Source organism: Opisthocomus hoazin, chromosome 1 (assembly GCF_030867145.1).
Source record: "Opisthocomus hoazin isolate bOpiHoa1 chromosome 1, bOpiHoa1.hap1, whole genome shotgun sequence".
Taxonomy (NCBI): Eukaryota; Metazoa; Chordata; class Aves; order Opisthocomiformes; family Opisthocomidae; genus Opisthocomus; species Opisthocomus hoazin.
In genome coordinates this window covers 149,919,674-149,938,349 of record NC_134414.1, presented here as the reverse complement: position 1 = coordinate 149,938,349, position 18,676 = coordinate 149,919,674, and the positions used below count along the sequence as shown (strand labels likewise).

Genomic DNA, 18,676 nt, shown 5'->3' with positions numbered 1-18,676 from the left:
GAGATGAGTGAACAAACGAAGTAACGCTGTGAGATTCCTTTCCCTAGAGATGTGCTCGTCCTGACCACTGGCAGAAATGGTAGACAACTAGCCAACACCACTACTTGCTGAATGTAACTGTGTGCAGTAAGAAATCCAGATCACAACTAGGAGTTTCATTCTGTGCCATATTGAATGCAGATAGTCTGACGCTGTATTATTACTGCCCAGGCCCCTATGCGGGCGTACAATAGCACTCTGTCAAGATTACTTCTGTTTTGTGAGAAGTGTCTATGGGACCTCCACAGAACAAAGAAATACTTAAGCAGTGGCAAATACTAACAGGTTGAGACATTAAGGAAGCTTCAGCCAATGACACAATAATCAGCGATGTAAACTTTAATAAAACATTCAGATGGACAGGAACCGGTTTGGCTTGAAATACTTCACAAAGCTATGAGACATAAGAGAGCTTTCCTAAGCTATTGTATGAGAGAGTTCAAGGAGTGTGAGAACAAGCACAAGTGAGGAAGATGAATCTATGCAAATTTTATGTAGATATCTTGTGTTAGACTATGATTTAAGCCGTGGAGGAGGAGCACCATCTCAGGCCAATTTAAAAGCCAGAAGACAGGCTGTCTACTTGAGATCAGTCTCTCATCTTTTTTCTTCACAGACAGAGATGTGGACAAGGATTCTTCTGAGTATTGTCTCCTTGAACTGGATTGCCACAGTGTCATCTGAACCGTAAGTGATCATACCTTCTGCGTTTTTATGACAAAATATTTTATTATATTTCCCAGCAGTTAATTTCTTCTGGGACTTTGCTATATAATGAACTGGAGGTTTCAGACCTAGGTTCTGAAATGTGTCTGCAATGAAAGTAGATACATAGAAGGATGATTTGGAATGATGTTCTCCGTCATAAAACTACTATAAAATCTGATTCGAATGACAGAAACCTAGAAATGGAGTAGATGAATTCTGAAGTGCATGGGTAAACTGGGGAGGAGATTCAAGAGTAGGCTAGCAAATAATACTAATGAGCAGGATTGACATGCATCAGCAGTACACAGAAAGAATAGTCTATGAGGAGGTGCTGCAGGACAGATAATGGCTGGTACTAGGGACTATGCTGAACGGCAATCCTAGTATTAGTATTAATATTAGTGTTAGCGTTCTTGTTAGCGCTAGCATTAGCATTAGGATTATCATTATCATTAGCATGAGCATTAGTATTAGTTTTACACCTGCTGTGCTGTCACGTCTTATACAGCACTCTAAATGTACATGGCTTTATCCAAACAGAAGATATCAGCCACAATTTTCAAAAACACACCAACTTTAGAGCTTGAATTTCCTTCTCAACAATTCTAAAGGAAAACACTGTGAAAGTCAGAGGGCTTAGCTTTCTCAGATACCGTGTTGGTTTTAATCATCTTACTTTCGGTTTTTTAATATCGTGCACTCTGAACTGGGCAAGTGAAAATAACAATAAAGACAATGAGAGTAAGAAAAGCTGTGGGAGAAGAAAAAGGAGAGGATCGTATCACCAAGGAAAGATTGTGCAATTCATGTTGTGGTGCAGAACCAACTCACCAGTTCTGCTATACATTTTTTGAAAAGACCAGTATGGGCAGCAGAGAATGGGAGGCCAGCAACAGAAACTTAACCAAATATAGCAAATCTAAAGGAATGCTTTTAATTCCTTTAGAATCTGGAAGGAAGAATCTGGGGAAGCAAGGCTGCTGCAGTTATAGAATGTAGGATAATTTAAAAAGCCCAATGGAAGAAAGAAGCAAAGGAAGCAACACAGGGAGAGGCAAGGAAACAGAATAGAGCATGCAGGTTAGACTGAGCATTCCCTGGAATCTTCTGCAAAATGGAAAAGCAGGATCATTTCTTGTGCATTATGGTGAAAGACTTAGATATGTCAGTTCTTATCTGGAGGGAGAGATATTCAGAGAAAAAGAAATTAAAAAGGTGTTGCAACCATTAACTAGTATTTTTGCCATTGATCTCAAAAAGAAACTAAATATCATTCCTTCTTATGGGAGGTTCCAGAGGTTTAGGTACACCTATAGGTTATGGGAGGAGAAATGCAGCTATGCTTGTCAGGTGTTTAAACACTTAAGTAATTGGAGCTGTCCTAGTACCTGGAATGGAAAGATGCAGTACCATGCTGGGTAAGAGACTGTGCAGAACGATGACAATCTTTCAGCTTAGAAAGAACTGTGAGGGACAAAGAATTGTATTCTGTACTTTCTTAGCAAATTATTAAAAATTAATTGAAAGAAATTGAAATCCTTCCACTGGTTTGAGCAAGACTTGGACAATGTCTTCCTTCACATGTGTGGCATTTCTGTGGTATTTTCCTCTCCTGTTTGCTCTGACCTCCCACCATGACTGAACTCTCTGATCTGGTCTTGCCTTCTTACAGTCAATATGTACTGCTGGTCCCAACGGTCGTACGGAGCGACTCTCCACAGACCGCTTGTGTGCAGTTCCACAGCCTCAGTGAACCTCTGTCCCTGAGCATTGTCCTGCAATATGGCAATATCCAGGAGACTCTCTTTGAGGAATCCGTGACAAAGAATAATTTCTTCAGGTGCTGGGAGTTCAAGGTATTTTCTCTTCTGAGACTGCTGAAGAGGGTGTAGCTTAAAACCTTAGTACCTGGTGGCAGATTATGGGACTTCCACTGCAGAAATTCCCTGACACCATCTCACTGGCAAAGATGGGGCTTCTCATGACTTTGCACAAGCTATTTATGACTCACTTGATGGTCAGTATCTTACTCAAGAATTCTGGGCATCAGGGGACCTCAACATCTCTCATTTACCACTTTTCCTCTTTTTTTTTTCTCTCCAGGTTCCTCCTGCTACTTCTGACCCCGTGGCATTCATTTCCTTCTCTGCCAAAGGCAACACAGTCAACTTAGCTGAGAGAAGATCAGTGGCAATTGAGAATGTGGATAATGCTGTCTTGGTCCAGACGGACAAACCCATCTACAAGCCAGGGCAAGAAGGTGGCTGGGGAGTTTGAGTCAGCTAGTGAACTGGGAAACTGAGGGCAAGGGTGGGTCTAGAATGACAAGGACTTCATCTTGTGGAGGAAAAAACCATGGACTGTGACAGCCATGAGCAATTCTTCAGATAGTGTATAATTGTCATCTGAGAATGGGCTCATCAGAAGTCAGTAAAAAATAGAACCGATTCACAAAATTGAAACAAATGAGTAGAGTTCATGTGTCTTTAATGAGTTAATTGCATCTACAGGATCTTGAGTTCTGACAGATTTACTGAGGTCAGTCACATAAAGTGTCCTTAAAAATACAGAAAATAATAGGTTAAGCTTGGAATTCATGAAATTAATATAAAAATAAAGTAAGCATGTCATTTCGTGTCAACAGCTCTTTCTACTTAACTGTTAATCTAATTCACGGTGCTGATTCCATCACAATATTTAAAGTACTAGCCGTGGTATAGTTAGTTATCTCTTTGGTATAATTATACTTCAGTGCTGCACAGGGTTTGCACTTAAAATAAAGACAAATTCTTCCTTCTCTTTGATTTTTTAATTGAATTGGTTTGTATAAACAGTTTTTTAGGAAACACTCCAAGGAACTGAGTCCTTCAAGAAGAAATAAAGGCAGTAGAGAGTATTTGTATTTACTTGAGAGGTTACTTGAGTCCCAGTGGGTCAGAATTGAAACCATTTTAGCTGGCAAGTTTATTTTGGTTTTCTTTTTCAGTGTCTAAGATAATCAAATTCTTTCTAGTTCTCTGGGGACTCTTTAGTTCTCCCTAAAAGCCTTGGGCAAGCTTTGTTTCAGTTGTACGTTGAAAGTAGCTTACCAATGCTGAAGTGAGTGATCCTTTTTTGTCCTAAATCTTTTGCAGTGATGTTTCGTGTAGTCGCTTTGGACAGCCAGTTCAGACCTGTTCAGGAGACCGTAAGTATGAGCAATACTCAAGATTTTTGAAGCACCCCCTTGGGGTACCTGTTCACTGAGACTCATTCACTTAGATATTTAATAAAAAGGGCCTGGGATGGGTCTTTTGATGTTTTTGGAGAACTGCTGTAACTCCTTAACTTCCCTTGCCTGCCTTTATTGAGGGCAAAGGGTCTGAAAGCACTCCTGGAAATCTGTCACAGTGTTCAGTTTTTATAGTCACTTCGCCTGCCCCAGATATGTAGAAAGAGACTGGATGTTTTCTGTAGAAAAGATAAATTCACAAATGGGTTAGCCCATTAAAATTATATTTTTAATTACAGACATGGGTTTCAAATGATTTGCCTGACCCAGTCTTCTGTATCCAGAGAAAACTGTTCACAGCCTCCTTTATGCTCTAGTATGTTTCAAGCTCCACAATTAATTTCTTGATGTTTTGACAATTTTCCTTCCCCCCCCTCTTTTTTTCCTCTTCTAGTATCCCCAAATCATCATTGAGGTAAGAGATGCAACACATCATAAAAGAACAAGTCACTTTGGAAAGGCTATGTATGCTTCATCATTCCCCACAGCATCAAAAGCTGAGGGAGACTCACCCAAAGGACACCGCCTAAAGCTGATGGACTTGAGGTTGAACAGTGGCAGTACGCATAATCAAACACTAGAGGGGAAGAAATCAGCAGAACTGGAAATGTTAGTCAGAGACAGCATGGGGTTGCTGCTGTGTCTTTTTATTCGGATTCAAACAAGAGCGCTCCGTGTAGTCTTGCTTTTGTAAAACTACAGTAAATGGGCTGGTGAAATAGCATCACTCTCATACAGGCATAAGAATAGTAACTTTCTGAAATGTCATGTTCTGCTGGGGGACAGGGTAACAATGAATCTGTCTTCTACTGCATTTCACATCACTAGTTCTCAAAGCACTTCCTAAAGGAGGCCAGCATAATATTCCCATCTTACAGAAGGAGTTGAGTCAAAAAGACTTTTGCTAGAAAAGCTACAGCTAAGCAACCTGAGTCTCAATCATCTGCTCTTCCTGGATTATCTCAGATCATTTGGCAGTGTAGCTAATTTCCAATTAAACATAAACTTGGGCTTGTTTAATGCACAAATATATCTGGAAAAGTAATGGGAAGTCAGAGCACATGTCATCAGCCCAAACTCACATTTAGACTGTGATGCACTTAGCCAATATGCCTGAATACAAAACTTCAAACAAGGCAAAAAGACAGGAAACAGGGTGAAAGGGATTTTGGTACATGTCTTTTGCCCACTCTCCAGGATCCAGAGCGAAACAAGATCTTCCAGTGGTTGGAGGTAACATCTAAACATGGAATTGTCCAGCTCTCCTTTCCACTAATCTCAGAGCCTATGCTGGGGTCCTACCATATCATTGTGGAAAAGAAATCAGGTGAAAAACTGTACCAGTTATTCAGCGTGGAGGAATATGGTAAGCAATGGCTTCGAACTGCCCTGCATTAGCGATGAGGCTGGGTCTGCCCAAGTCAGATAGGAGCTGCTAGTGCAGAGTTTCAGTGTTTTGAATTCTCCACTTCATGTCTGAGAAAGAAAGAGACGGAGAGAGCTGGGTGGAGAAAGTGAAGGCAAAAAGGGAAAAAAGAAGTGCTGAGCAAGGCAGCATTTTTCAGGAAGTACGTTAGGAGTCTAATTCTTTTCTGGGCTTGGCACAAAGTCACAGTGTGATTTTGGACTCCCCAGCCTCTCACTTAGGCCTTATACTCTCCGTCTGTTCAAAGTCAAAATGAATGAGTCAGGTATGTTCTGATTTGTGAAGAGCATCACCATGTGAAGTGTGCTAGGCTAAAATATGCAGTAGAAATCTGAAGGTATTACCTATCAGACAGATTAAATAACAGGTACCAGATTGTTACTGGGGGAAGCTGGCTAGCCAGTGGAAGTGCAAGACGGAGAACAGTGGGTAATACAGATGCCAAAGCCCTCATAGGGATCTGCTTACTCTCTGGAATGGGCTATATCAAGGGAGTTGCTGTATTTGTTTTGATTTTACAAGTTTTCTCATCTTTTAGTGGCAGGTTTTCTTTAGTAGTCCCCAGAGAAGGCTTGGACATCTCCTAGTTGTTTGGGTCTTTCGTAGGGTCAATAAAGCACCTTTCCTGCTTAACTGTCAGAGTACTTTCATATATTCCAGTGTTCTGCGTACAGGTGAATGAGAAAAAGGCCTTTTCCAGCTACATTGTCATGATTGTTGGTAACCTGGGAGAAAGGAGTAGCTGAAAAGCTGGAGTGACATTGACCTGTTTGATTTCACTATTTCACTGAATCTGTTGCCTTTCTGCTTCAATGGGGCTGGATTGCGTAACAGCTTCTGTTCTCCAGCGCCTAAGTTGTTTGAGACATCAGCAATACTCTCACCTCTCTCCTGAAGAAAATGTATAGCAAATTAATGTATTTTATCACAATTCTTAATGTGGCTGTTATCATTATTAGTATGATTATTATTGCATTTTCAACAAGTTATTCATCTTACCACTAAGGTTATTTTTTCTCTGATAATAGCCTGCAGCCAGTTCCAAGGTAGACTTTTCTCTGCACCATTTCCTGCCCCTTGTTGGTGAAAATGCCTTTACCAACTGTTTTTTTAATGTCTTACACACACATCTGCCTATGGCATACAGCTGCTGATCTGTCATACTCACGTTGCATTCCCAGTGCTGCCGAAATTTGAAGTGACAACCAGCGTGCCAAATCGCATCTCTTTCTTTGATGAAGAACTCAGGGTGAATGTTTGTGCTTCGTAAGTATCAGAGCTGAGAACGATACATTTGCGCACAAGAAACACGGTATAGTGGATGGTGTGCCGTGCTGGAAAGCAGGGATCCTGCTGCTGATTTGGAGTACGGGTTAGAGCGATTCCTTTAGCTATGATTTCTATGGCATGAAATATGATAACTCTCCTCTTGCTATACAGCAGTATTAGAACTGGGAAAGTTTGTGTGTGTCCAACACTTTGAAGGTATCAAGTGGTACATGCTCACTAGCCGCTGGTTTATATTATTATAGAAAATGAGAGAAATAGTACAGGAGAGTCTGTCATTAACATTGCTGTTTGTGACAGTGCTGAAGGGCAGGGTGGCATGAGCTAAAGGGGTGAACAGCGATCTTTATGCAGCATGTCCTCCTTTGTGTAAGGCATTAATGAGGAAAAAGCAGGCAGAAGAGAATGATATCCCAAACCTGAGCCCAGCACCACTTTCCAGCTTCAGACCTTGAAGAATGATCACATCCAGACAATGGAAAAGCAGGCTTTTTTTAACAACATGCCAGAAAAGCTTAAAAATAGTTGAAAGGAATTCTGCTAGGGCTAACTGGCCCTAATTCCCAGCTGCTCTTCTGGCCGTGATCTGGGCAGTCCTGAGGGGTTTAGAGTCTGCGTTGCTCTGCAGTGTTTGCAGGTTTCATTTAAGTCCACGTGATTGGATTCTTGTGTCTCTTCCTCTCCTAGGTACACTTATGGCCAACCGGTGCAAGGGAATGTCCAAATCAATGTGTGTCAGCAGCGCTTTTATCGTCCACGGTGTGAGCAAAACCAGAAAGAAATCTGTGAAGCTGTCACTGGACTGGTATGATACAGGGCAAGGCCTTTCTTCCCAGTCAGCTTTACTACCCAACATGTAGCACAGTGTTTGGTGGCCTCGTTCATTTCCTGGGGAACACCACAGAGACAATCCCAGAGGAATGCTTTTTCTCACAATCTCACAGGAAATGCTGAAAGACCTTGAAGGTAGTTTTTACCAACGACCTTATTAGGAGACTTTGTTTTTTCCCTCAGAAAGAGTCAGTGGGAGGGAAGGAAACTTACAAAACTATAAACTTGTGATCATTCCTAAAACACTGGAGCTGTGTTCTTGCCAAGTGTAATCAGCAGATCTGTCCTGGGAATCTTTGAGGACACTTAATATTAAACTACTGATTAATTTCTCCACTAGATCAGACTCACAGTGCTCTGGTCATAGAGCTCAGGCATCATGAAAGATTTGTTTGAAAAGGGATGCGAGCATAGAGAGGACTAGGGGGAATGAAGAGAGAGGTTTCCAGGTGCAAGGGTAGATGACATTGAAACAACGAGCTGAGAAGGCACCCAGGGAGTGAGAAAGGTAAGGTAGGAGGGGAGCGAATAGAAGGTAGGAGCTGAAGATGTGAGCAGAGGCATGAAGCTCTTTAGAGACCCACTAATACAGATTCAGGAGAAATTTTCCGAACATGGAGAAAAATGAGCTTTCCCCTTTGTGCTCCTTTTTCAGCTGGGGAAGGATGGCTGCCTCAACACCGTCATCTCCATCAAAACATTCCAGCTCTACCGCAGCTATGCTAGCATGTATACCAACCTCAATGTAGAAAGCACCGTCACTGAAAATGGGACAGGTAACACCAAGTGGAGGTCGGGAGTAGCTGATTAACGCTAATAGGTCATACTTTCTGAGAGGAATCTCCTGGATCCTGATCTGTGCAGCAAACAACAAACGATCACCATTTTCTCTGTGTAGCTCTCCCTCCAGAGCATCTCTGCTCCATACAGCTTTTCAAAAGAAGCAGTTTTCTGCCCTTGTCTGATTTCTGTTTCCTGCTCTTTATACTGTGTGTGTCTCACAGGTATCCAGATGAAAGGCTATGACTATGTTGCAGTCAATCAAGAAAATGACAGAGTGATGTTCCAGAATATGGATTTCTATTACAAGAGAGGAATCCCTTACTCTGGTGAGGTGGGTACCTGAGAGGATACATTTAAATCAAAACTCCCTGAGGTCCAGCGTGATGATCTCTGTGTTGTCCCCTTTATGGATGTCCCCTAACACTGTGCTGACGACTTCCCATGCTAATGTTGCGTAACAGTGACTGCTGCATAGTTCTCTCATTACGTTGGACACTCCTGGAGGAAAGAAAATGATATTATGCCTGGAGTGTTAGGTGCCATAATTAGAGAATGCCTAAAAGGTAAGTGAAAGGCCATAGGAGTGGAGAAGAAGAGTCTGCAAGAAACTACTTCAGCAACAGCTGTGCCTAAACCCAAGGTAGAATTTACCCTGCGTTGCATCAAACAGTCCCAGAGATTTTTATTTACAGAATAGGTTTTGGAGCACATTCCAAATCCTTACCAGCCTGCACACACGGGATAAGCCCAGGCACAGGAAGGAGGATGAACCATATAGCACTATCCCAGTGTGTATGCACAGATGCCCAGCAGCTGGGAGGTGTTACTGAGCTCCACAGGTTACCTGTGGCCAGAAAGTCATCTGGTTGCTGTAAGTTTGTTGATCAGTGCACTCCAAAGAGTATGTGCTCTGGAGTCCCTTTGTTTCTGTTTGCTCGGGAATGGAGAGAATGAGGTAAGAATTTAAACCACCATCTCTCACTCTGTAGTTTTTAACTTATGCGACGGCCCAATTAACTGATAGCCACTGAAAAGAAACAGAGGATTTTTCATTAAAAGAATCTTTTACATGAGATGATGTATATAAACAATTCCTTCTCCCTCTGTGACGCACAGTTTCTCCTTGCACTGATGGGAGTTGCCTGCCTTTGCCTGTCACAGAACTGCTCCTTCAAAATATTGGGGAGCATTTGCCTCTTAAATGCATTTCACTCTTGATTTCTGCTTCCTGAAATTGTCCTCGGTACTTAAGTGAGTGTCCTCTGGTAAGCAAAGCATTCCCGTTTCTTTTGGAATTTTTATTTTTTCTGAATCCCTTGGGTATTCTTTGTGTTCAGGTCTCTGTGACAAATGTGGATGGTGAGCCTGTTTTCAATAGGACTGTCCTGCTGAAGCTCAATGAAAATGACCTGGCCAGCTATACCACTGACCAGAACGGCACTGCTGCTTTTTCCATCGACACGTCCAACTTCTTTGATCCCAGCTTTAAGTTGAGCGTAAGTAAATACAGGCTTCAGTCTAACTCCTGAAAAAATACTTCACTGGAGAGAGAGATTAGAAGCAATCGGTGGGTTCTGGCAGGTTTGTTTCAGATGAGGGAAGTAGGCAGTCGGTCCACCAACACCTGCAACCTGTGTGAAACTAGTAGGAGAAAGCACCAGTGCCTAAGAAGTGGCAGACTGCACTCCAGGAGTGCTAGGGCTGCAGTCACCTTCAGCACCTCCCTACTTTTCCCTCCTCCCAGAAAACCTTTCTGCAGCCATCTTCCTTCTCTTTATCCTGTGCTCTAAAGGACCTTTCTCACAGACTGCCCTGCCTTCTCCACCCAGCCTAGATGCACACCAGCTTCTTCCCCTGCTGCTGCCTGCTTCCCTGCATTGCTGCTGACACACTCATGCCTGTTACCATCACATGGTCTTCTAGTTTTCTCATGCCTTTTCTCTGGTTTGACGGGAAGAGCTGAGAAAAAGAAGGCTGTTTGAGAACAATGCCATTCTAACTCACAAGAAGTCCTAGAAATTTATACAACCTGTCCCGAGCCTGTAAGAATCCGAAATAAACTGACTACCACAATGGGCCGTAGGTGTCACAATGTGCCATGGGTTTCTGGATACATTAAGGGGTTCAGAAGGCCTCCTGCTCTGGACTGGTTAAGCACAATTTTTTCACATCAGCTCTTCCTCTTGGCTTAAACAGCCCCATAAAATCAGCTCCTCAACAGAACATTTTACTGGGAAGATGCCTTTGCCTCTCACCTGCCTGTCATTTTTTTATTTTCCACTCTGTTCCGCATGTATGACTTTTCCACTTCATAGGTCAGGCAGGCCCCAGACGACTGTGCAGACTTCTTCATCTGGAGGAATGATAATGAGCCCCAAGCCTCATTCTTTATCCGGCGCTTCTACTCACGGACCAACAGCTTTGTGAAAATCGAGCCAGTGAGGGAGAAGCTCAGCTGTGGTCAGCAGCGAATAATCAATGTTCACTACGTCCTGAATGGAGAGGGCTACAAGAATGCCAGATACACAAACTTCTACTATGTGGTAAGTGCTGCCTTGGCTACCAAAACATCTATTTTCTTTTACTTTCTCTTGAACACCACAGCAGGCAGAAATCTCCAGGCCAGACAGGGCTTACAGATCACAGCTCGACTTGATGGCCTTTGAAGCCTCTCAGAATACTACTCAAAATCAATGATTTCATGGGGGAAGGGAGGAGGTGCTTCTGATCCTGTCTCATAAGGCCTTTTTCTATGCCCAGGTGATGACAAATGGAAAAATTACTCTTAGTGGCCAGAAGGAAGTCCGCACCTATGGTGGTAAGTTCTAGGCCATATTATCATATATGACCATATCATCTAGGCCATAAGTATCATATACTAATAATACTTCAAAGCATCATTCTGAGCATCAGAGTATTAGTAAGTTTTGTAAGAAGGGATGAAAGTAGAGAACTGCAGTGAAATCAGGTACTAGTTCTAAACCCCATGACCTGTCCCTACTCACAATATTACTCGCATTTGCTGCAGCATCCAGCCAATCCTCCATATCATAATCAAATCGATCCTGTTAGTTGAAAGATGAAAACTTTGTTGTGATCAAATACCAAGGAATGTAACCTTATTCTGTTTTGTTTCTCGCCAAGGACTATTTGCAATTTCAGTTATTCTGTGATGTCTAAGTCTTCACCGATTAGAAGACTAAAACTTTTTGAAGTTTGAAATATTTGGTGTCTCATTTGACAGGGATATTTATCAGTTAACTGCTTGGAATTCATTGCACTTTCAGAAGCCTCCAAATACCCATGAATTACAACGATCCTACCAATCACAGCAAACTAAACTTTGTTCCTTCATTGTCAAAAATTAATTTTCTTGCAGAACCTGGTCTATTTCCAGTCTTCAGTAGGTGGCTTAAGTAAACCTTACTCCACATATAGGACTTGTTGTTTAGTATTTGCCATCTTTGGTCTTTCTCTGTGTATTCATGCCTTATGGCTGCCAGTATAGATTCCCTATGGTTTAGGGAAAGGCATCCCATTCATCAAAAGGCAGCTATGTTGCATGATTTTCACTTCATGAAAACAGCTTGAAGCCATGTGTTTTTTCCATATTATTGGGGGCTAACACTAAGGTTTGTGATGGCGTGTGACTCATCAAAACCTATATGAAAGCTTAATTTCCTGTCCCTGCTTTAGTAGGTGTCCTCCGTGTAGATAACAACTTCATATTTACTAGTGTTAAGAGAGCTCTCCCTTAGCTCAGGAGGTTGGCCTGTCTCTTCTGGTGTAGGAGGTTCCAGGTTTGAGACCCAAAGGCAATGTTGTGCTCTTCTCATAGCACATGCAGAGATTTCCCTGTCCAACTTCTATGCAGCTCAGACCCCTCTCTGCAAAACTCCCCGCTCTCAGAATCTTCCAGTTTGTATCTGTTGTCTTGCTGATGGGAACTGTTCCTCAGGTGCTGAGAGATTAACTTTCCCATATCCAAATATTCTGTTTTTAAAGGTGCTGGTAGGTTATGGATAACTACGTGGTCCTTCCACCGAAACTGAGGGTTGTCTAATCTCTTTTGTTGGCTTCTCCTCTGCTGTTCCATGTTATTCCCACAGCTCCAAGAGGTACATTCTCTATCACACTGACTGTCACTGAGAAACTTGCCCCCAGCACCAGGCTGTTGCTCTACACGGTGCATCCGGATGGGGAGATAGTGGCCGACAGCTCTTGGATACGCAGCGATGTATGCTTCAAAAATAAGGTGAAAACCTTTGCTTTCTTATTAAGGGCTATATCAGCTGGTTCTTTGCTGAGGGAAATGTTAGAGAATCACTTCATCAAGAGCACAGCATTTGGGATGGCCTTCAGGAATGGAGAAGGTACAGATGTGCCTGGGAACATGAGGAGCTGTCCCTGGAATTGACACCTTTGCTTAGACTCAGACTAAGCTCCCAGTGGAGTGTGGAGAGGGATGTGACTGGGGGATTATAGTGGTTGCGGATTTTCACAGAAGAGGGGTTCAGAAGGGACATCTACCCTTGGGAGCTTTGCCCCAAGGAGAATAGAGTGAATGATGGTGACAGGTGAGATTTAGATCTATGTGCCAAGCTAATCCTAATTTCTGTGTGGTTGTCTTGGATTTATTCATTTCCAGGTCCAACTCGAGTTCTCTGAGAAGCAGGGTCTCCCGGGCTCTAAAGTCAGTCTCCACCTTGAAGCTGCTGCCAACTCCTACTGTGCCCTGCGAGCTGTAGATCAGAGTGTCCTTCTTCTTCAGCCTGAGCAAGAGTTATCTGCTGAGACAGTAAGCCCCAGCCCCAGTCCCATGTTCGTTTGACCTAGGGACATCCAGAATGACATTCCGATTCCCACCTGTGATCTCTTTGCTGCTGGCTGTGTTTTTATTTTTCATTTGGAAACAGACATCTCAGTGATTAAGAAAGGTCTATGCCAGTTGTACACTTCAAAGCCAGAAACTGTTAGTGGAACATTTACTGTTGGAAAACATGGCAGTATAAGACATGTCCTAAGAACATGCCTAATGTAAATCCTTGAAAGTATAGTTCTTCCCTGGGGACTGATTATGTCAAAATTGCATTTTATGACTCAAATAGGCCTTGGGCCCAGAACAAAAGCTTCAGATGTCAGATAGTGGGACTCCAGCCTTCTCTCTGCATGACTGAAGAGTATATATCTCCATGCTTTTTGTTCAAGTTCACCCCCCAAAGCCATTGCAGCTCAGAAGGAGGGGGGTCCAATCTTTCTTGTGTATCACCAGCCGAATTGCTTATTCATCTCTAGATAGGCATCACTAGGCAAACATCCCACAGTCTATGGGATTGCTCAGGGGCCACCATAAGCTTTGAATATATGTGATTTTGCACCTGCCTGGGACCTTCCTTGAGTTTACAGTAATCGTTCTCACCTCCCAGGTGTACTACCATCTTCGTGTGAGTGATTTATATAGCTATTACTACAACGGGCTCAACCTGGAAGATGACAAGCGAGAGTTATGTACCCCAGTCAAAACCATCTTTTCTAACGGCTTGTACTATGAACCTGTGAATGTCAGTCGTGATGGTGACATCTACGGAATTTTCAGGGTATGTGCTCTGTGCGGTTCTTTAAGTGGGAGGTATTCCAGAAGAATTCATGCACATTCACATTAAACTTTAGCTGGTAGTGGTTCTTACTGCTAAGAGAAGTCAGCTGATGCCTGGGACTACCTAAAGTCTCCTGCTGGCCAGTTTCTGGCTTCTTATGCCCACTTCTTATGCAAGAAGACCGAGAATCACTGTTAGATGTATTTGCTGGGACCCTGCTCAGATTTCAGTAGACATTTCCTAAGCAGGACCATGGCCTTGGCTCATGACCTCAGGCATTTCTAGCTAAAGATCTGAGTCCATGTCACGGGCCACCTGGTTCCTCGTACACTTGCCTCCAGTCCCTCTGGTCCCACGGCCTGAGCTCTAACGTAAGCCCCACCATTACTGCTGTTCACCGAAAGCCCCACCATTACTGCGGTTCACCGAACATCAGGTGTCACTGATCCACAAGAAAGAAACGGAGACTGGAAAGGAAGAGTTGTGTTGTGACATTCAGGGTTGAAAGGGTGGGATGTGAGGAGTGAGGAGAGAGATGAGGTATGATTACCACGTGGAAGAAGTGGCATGCACTGGTAGCTAGTGCATGCCCTGAGTGACATGATTGATTCTTTCACATTCAGGATATGGGCCTGAAGGTGTTCACCAATTCTGTGCTACGGAAGCCAGTTCTGTGCAATGAAGACAGATCAATCGTGGAAGATTACCCTGCCTATTTTGGCGATGGTCACAGGCACTTCCTAACCTCTGCCGTAGGTAAAAGAAGGCTCATACTGTGTCTCCAGTCCCAGTGTACCTGGTCTTCAAAACTGTTGCCTGTATAAAATAACAGCTAGCATGTCAGGTTTTTGGGGGGAGCAGGTCTATGTGTCCCAGTTTGCCTTTAGTCATCTCTTTCTGACAGTCCTTGCAGTAGAGTCAATTCTCACACTTGGGTACTTGTATGTACAGGGTACATAGAGAAAAGACAGGGAATACTGGTATGCTACTTCTTTCATGAACTGATGTTAGTTTTACATGGCTTTTCGGGTCAGAACCTTTCATCAAATCACAATTCAATTGCACATTTGAAAGGAAATGTCAATGCAGTAAAATAATGGCAATCCCCAATGTTAAGAATTCACACAGCACTTAGAATACTTTGCACGTAGTCTCCAAAGCACTTTATAGATCAGCAAGAGTTATGATTATCTTTCTCCAAGTCAGATTGCTCAGCAAAAGAGCAAAAGTAACAGTCGTAGGTTGCCACAAGGCAAATTGCTATTCAACACTAGAAAAAGGTTCTTCCCCATGAGAGTTGTGCTACAGTGGAGGAGGTTCTCCAGGAGGTTTTGGAATCTCTGTCACTGCAGATTATCAAAAATGAGCTAGACAAGACCTTTGAGCAACATGATCTGACTTTTAAGTTAGTCCTACTTCAAGGAGACTGGACTGGGGAACTCCAGAGATTCCTCCCAACCTAGAATTTTTCAAAGATTCTGTGATTCTAAGTCCAGCAAAATAAGGAAATATTGTTATTTCCATGATATGGCTAGGAAGTCTGAGGTACCTCCATGCTAAATGAGTTGTTGGACGTCCTAAGTGAGTGCATGGCAAAACTGGAAAGAGGACCTTGGTTCCTAATGTCGAACTTGCAGCCTGACTATGTCAACCAAAGTAGTTTTCCAGTGGACTGGATATACAGCTCCAGTTTTAACTACTGAACAGGGTAAAAATGATTGCATTCTCAGGGAGGTTTGTAGAGCATTATAAGCTTTGATGACAATACTGGCTACTGTTGCCCATTTGCGAATCAAAGAGAGCTAGTGATAGAGGATGGGGAACATGCCTTTCTAACTGGATGATGAGACCTTTCAACATGAAATGAAATGTCTTGTGAAACAGGTAAATTTTGTAGTATTTTCCTATGGGAAAAGAGTATAGATAAGAAAATTTTTCTTCCCATTCCCTATATCAGTTAGCATTTTCCTTTTTTACGAGAAAAAGAATGGAAAAATTCTCAAACAGAACACTTAGTGTTCATTTATGGTGCTGAGCATGTCTGACGGCTGTTCAGATTCTTCTGGCCTGACCTCTCTAACACTATATTTTCACCATACACTACCTTCTAGATGAGGCAAGGATAATTGGTGGGAGTGTTGTTAACACTGTTCGGAAATTCTTCCCCGAGACCTGGATTTGGGATCTGGTTCATACTGAGTGAGTATTTTTATTTTCACTTCTTACCTATTGTGTAGATTTCTGAGTTGATGCAAGTTGCTGAAATGGATTCTAGGAAGAAGCCATGGAACATATGTCTGCTTTGTAGTTGCGGATCTCCTTTTCCCATCGCGCCTCAAAATTGTTCAGAGTGTCAAACCTATTTGAACTGTGAATGACATCTGCTGTGTGCTCTGTCCCCTATCTGCTCTGTGTTCTGTCCCTCATCAGTCTGACGGGGAGAAAGAATAAAGGCTACAAGTAAAATAAGAGCATTTGTTTAGGAGGGAGAAGGAGAAAAACTTGTTGGTTGTCATCATATTTTTAATTCAGCATCAGAAATCTCAGGTTATTTTGATTTTCTTTCCAGGCTACCATAGCATCTGCAATGATAATATCTCCATCTTAACTACACATCCATGGGCTTTTCTAGAACATTAATCCAAATGTATTGGTTCTAATCTGTATGTTTGGGCATTATGGTATTTAAACAAATAGTATTTCTAAACTAAAAAAGCTGAGTATTCTTCCAAGTGCTTTTTAACATGTAGTTTACCAGCACCTTCATATTTACTTTATAATATTTTTTAAATACGGAGAGGTATCTTGCAGAAAGTGAGGTGAAGACAGAATTACTAACTCAAGCAGGGAACCTGTTCTATAATTTGGCTTGAAAATGCCAAAGATCATATCTCATTCTGTTTTTTTTACTTTTCTCAGTTCCAGAGGAAAGGTCAATGCCTTTTACACTATTCCTGACACCATCACAGAATGGAAAGCCAGCGCTTTCTGCATGCAGGATGATGCTGGGTTTGGCATCTCCTCACCTGTTTCACTGACAGCATTCCAACCATTCTTTGTGTCTCTCACCTTGCCATACTCTGTCATTCGAGGGGAAAAATTTAATTTAATAGCCAACGTCTTCAACTACCTCAACAAATGCATCCAGGTACATCAAGTTCCTTTTTACTTCCTATATGGTTTGTCTGATTCCCAGAGATCCCAGTATTCCCTTGCATAAGGCATCAGAAATGCAGAAATAAGTGTTTAACTTCTGCTTTAGCCTAACACATTACTCTCTCACCGTCTCTCCCTGGACCCTTCCCTGTGTCCTAACACTAGGAAAATGTGGCTGATGACCACTGTGGCTGGTCCACAGAAGATAAGAACCTGCTGCTTATCCCTACATAATTTTGGCTCATGAAGGAGGAATTTGAGCAGTACTGTGCTGTGCAAAACACAATGCATACTGAGTACGCTGGATGTAGCAGTAAAATGTAAGAAGACTTGACTAATGAACACAGACACTTTGGTATACTGTTGTCAAAAACAGACACTACCAGTGGGCAGAAAAGAGACAGTTTTTCCACTTCCACAGAGAAATGTCCCATGCTTCTGTCCTGGTACCATTCCACAGATTCAGATGACAAATAGCTTCTCCAGCAAGTCTCCCTTGCTCTGCAGCCTAGCTTTGGGGCAGACTGCTTCATTCATAATCTTGCTGCTTCTTTCTTTGTCTCAGATCAGTGCTGTACTGGCAAAGTCGAGTGACTACAAGGCAGAAATCCTTTCACCAGAGGGCAACACAGCAAGGGTGTGTGCCAATGAAAGAAAAACCTATATTTGGGCTGTCAGCCTCCACAAACTTGGTAAGTTTGTCTTTTCATCACCTCAATATAACCCTGTTTGATCTTCCTGTCTCTGTCACTCCCACCCTTTAACACAGCATCAATAATCCACGAGCAGGCATTTCTGGTCAGCTCCATTGATTGCTCCACAAATTTAATGTTGGACCTCTGCTAAAGTTCCCTTAGATGCACTGAATGAGCAGTGAATTGTTGTCGTGTTTTATCTCTTCTGATTTTCGGTAGTCCATTTCCTGCCAATTTTAGGAAGAACTCTTTGCTTGCTGTGTTCTGTATGAAATGCTAGCAGGATTTCATGTGCCTATGATCTTTCATCTGAGAGTTTTGCACCTAACCAACTGTATTCAATAAGAATAAAATTTGCTAATAATTTTTGACTGGGTCCTCAACATGTAAAGAGGACATTGCTTCTCCTCAATTTTACAGCTCTGTTAATTCACAATGCCTTCAAGTCAACCTTGTCTGTTAAAAAAAGCGGTTACAACAACTTGCATGTGTAAATGCCCCAAAAGCCGAAGTACAAAAAAATTTTAATTAGCAAAGATTCTTCTCAAAATGAACCACAGATGGACCTTTTCTTTAAAACGTTGTTTCTAAAACACTATAGTCAATATGATTGATTTCCTTCAAACTCACTGATAAAGTTGCAAAGATATAGTGAGATGAAAACTGGATATGCAGTGAAATAATATGGCAGAGCTGAAAAAATAGAAAACTGCTCTCTCTCCCTGGTAAATCTGATGATAATGCATTTTGTTCCAGGTAAAAAAACTCCTTTGGATTTCCAGTTTGCAATGCTTGCAGGGGGGAAGTGAGTAACACCTGCAAAGCTACTTGCTTCAGGGTTGCTCCTCAGCATTGTCCCTCAGTTAGCAAATTCCATCTGAAG

The 18,676-nt window shown here is 42.4% G+C and overlaps 1 protein-coding gene across 1 annotated transcript in view; it reads left to right on the top strand.

Moving 5' to 3' along the window:
- Positions 1 to 512: 512 nt before the first annotated feature.
- The window catches only part of LOC104336155 (ovostatin), a 31,402-nt gene continuing 13,238 nt past the window's right edge, over positions 513 to 18,676 (top strand). The window contains exons 1-21 of the mRNA XM_075441419.1: positions 513 to 533; positions 656 to 726; positions 2,420 to 2,603; positions 2,851 to 3,007; positions 3,882 to 3,934; positions 4,413 to 4,433; positions 5,216 to 5,384; positions 6,626 to 6,710; positions 7,419 to 7,536; positions 8,218 to 8,338; positions 8,567 to 8,676; positions 9,683 to 9,841; positions 10,661 to 10,888; positions 11,106 to 11,163; positions 12,455 to 12,600; positions 12,994 to 13,143; positions 13,772 to 13,942; positions 14,566 to 14,698; positions 16,054 to 16,141; positions 16,862 to 17,090; positions 17,664 to 17,790. Coding sequence (XP_075297534.1) covers positions 513 to 533; positions 656 to 726; positions 2,420 to 2,603; positions 2,851 to 3,007; positions 3,882 to 3,934; positions 4,413 to 4,433; positions 5,216 to 5,384; positions 6,626 to 6,710; positions 7,419 to 7,536; positions 8,218 to 8,338; positions 8,567 to 8,676; positions 9,683 to 9,841; positions 10,661 to 10,888; positions 11,106 to 11,163; positions 12,455 to 12,600; positions 12,994 to 13,143; positions 13,772 to 13,942; positions 14,566 to 14,698; positions 16,054 to 16,141; positions 16,862 to 17,090; positions 17,664 to 17,790 — 2,599 coding nt within the window. The remainder of the gene's footprint in view (positions 534 to 655; positions 727 to 2,419; positions 2,604 to 2,850; positions 3,008 to 3,881; positions 3,935 to 4,412; positions 4,434 to 5,215; positions 5,385 to 6,625; positions 6,711 to 7,418; positions 7,537 to 8,217; positions 8,339 to 8,566; positions 8,677 to 9,682; positions 9,842 to 10,660; positions 10,889 to 11,105; positions 11,164 to 12,454; positions 12,601 to 12,993; positions 13,144 to 13,771; positions 13,943 to 14,565; positions 14,699 to 16,053; positions 16,142 to 16,861; positions 17,091 to 17,663; positions 17,791 to 18,676) is intronic.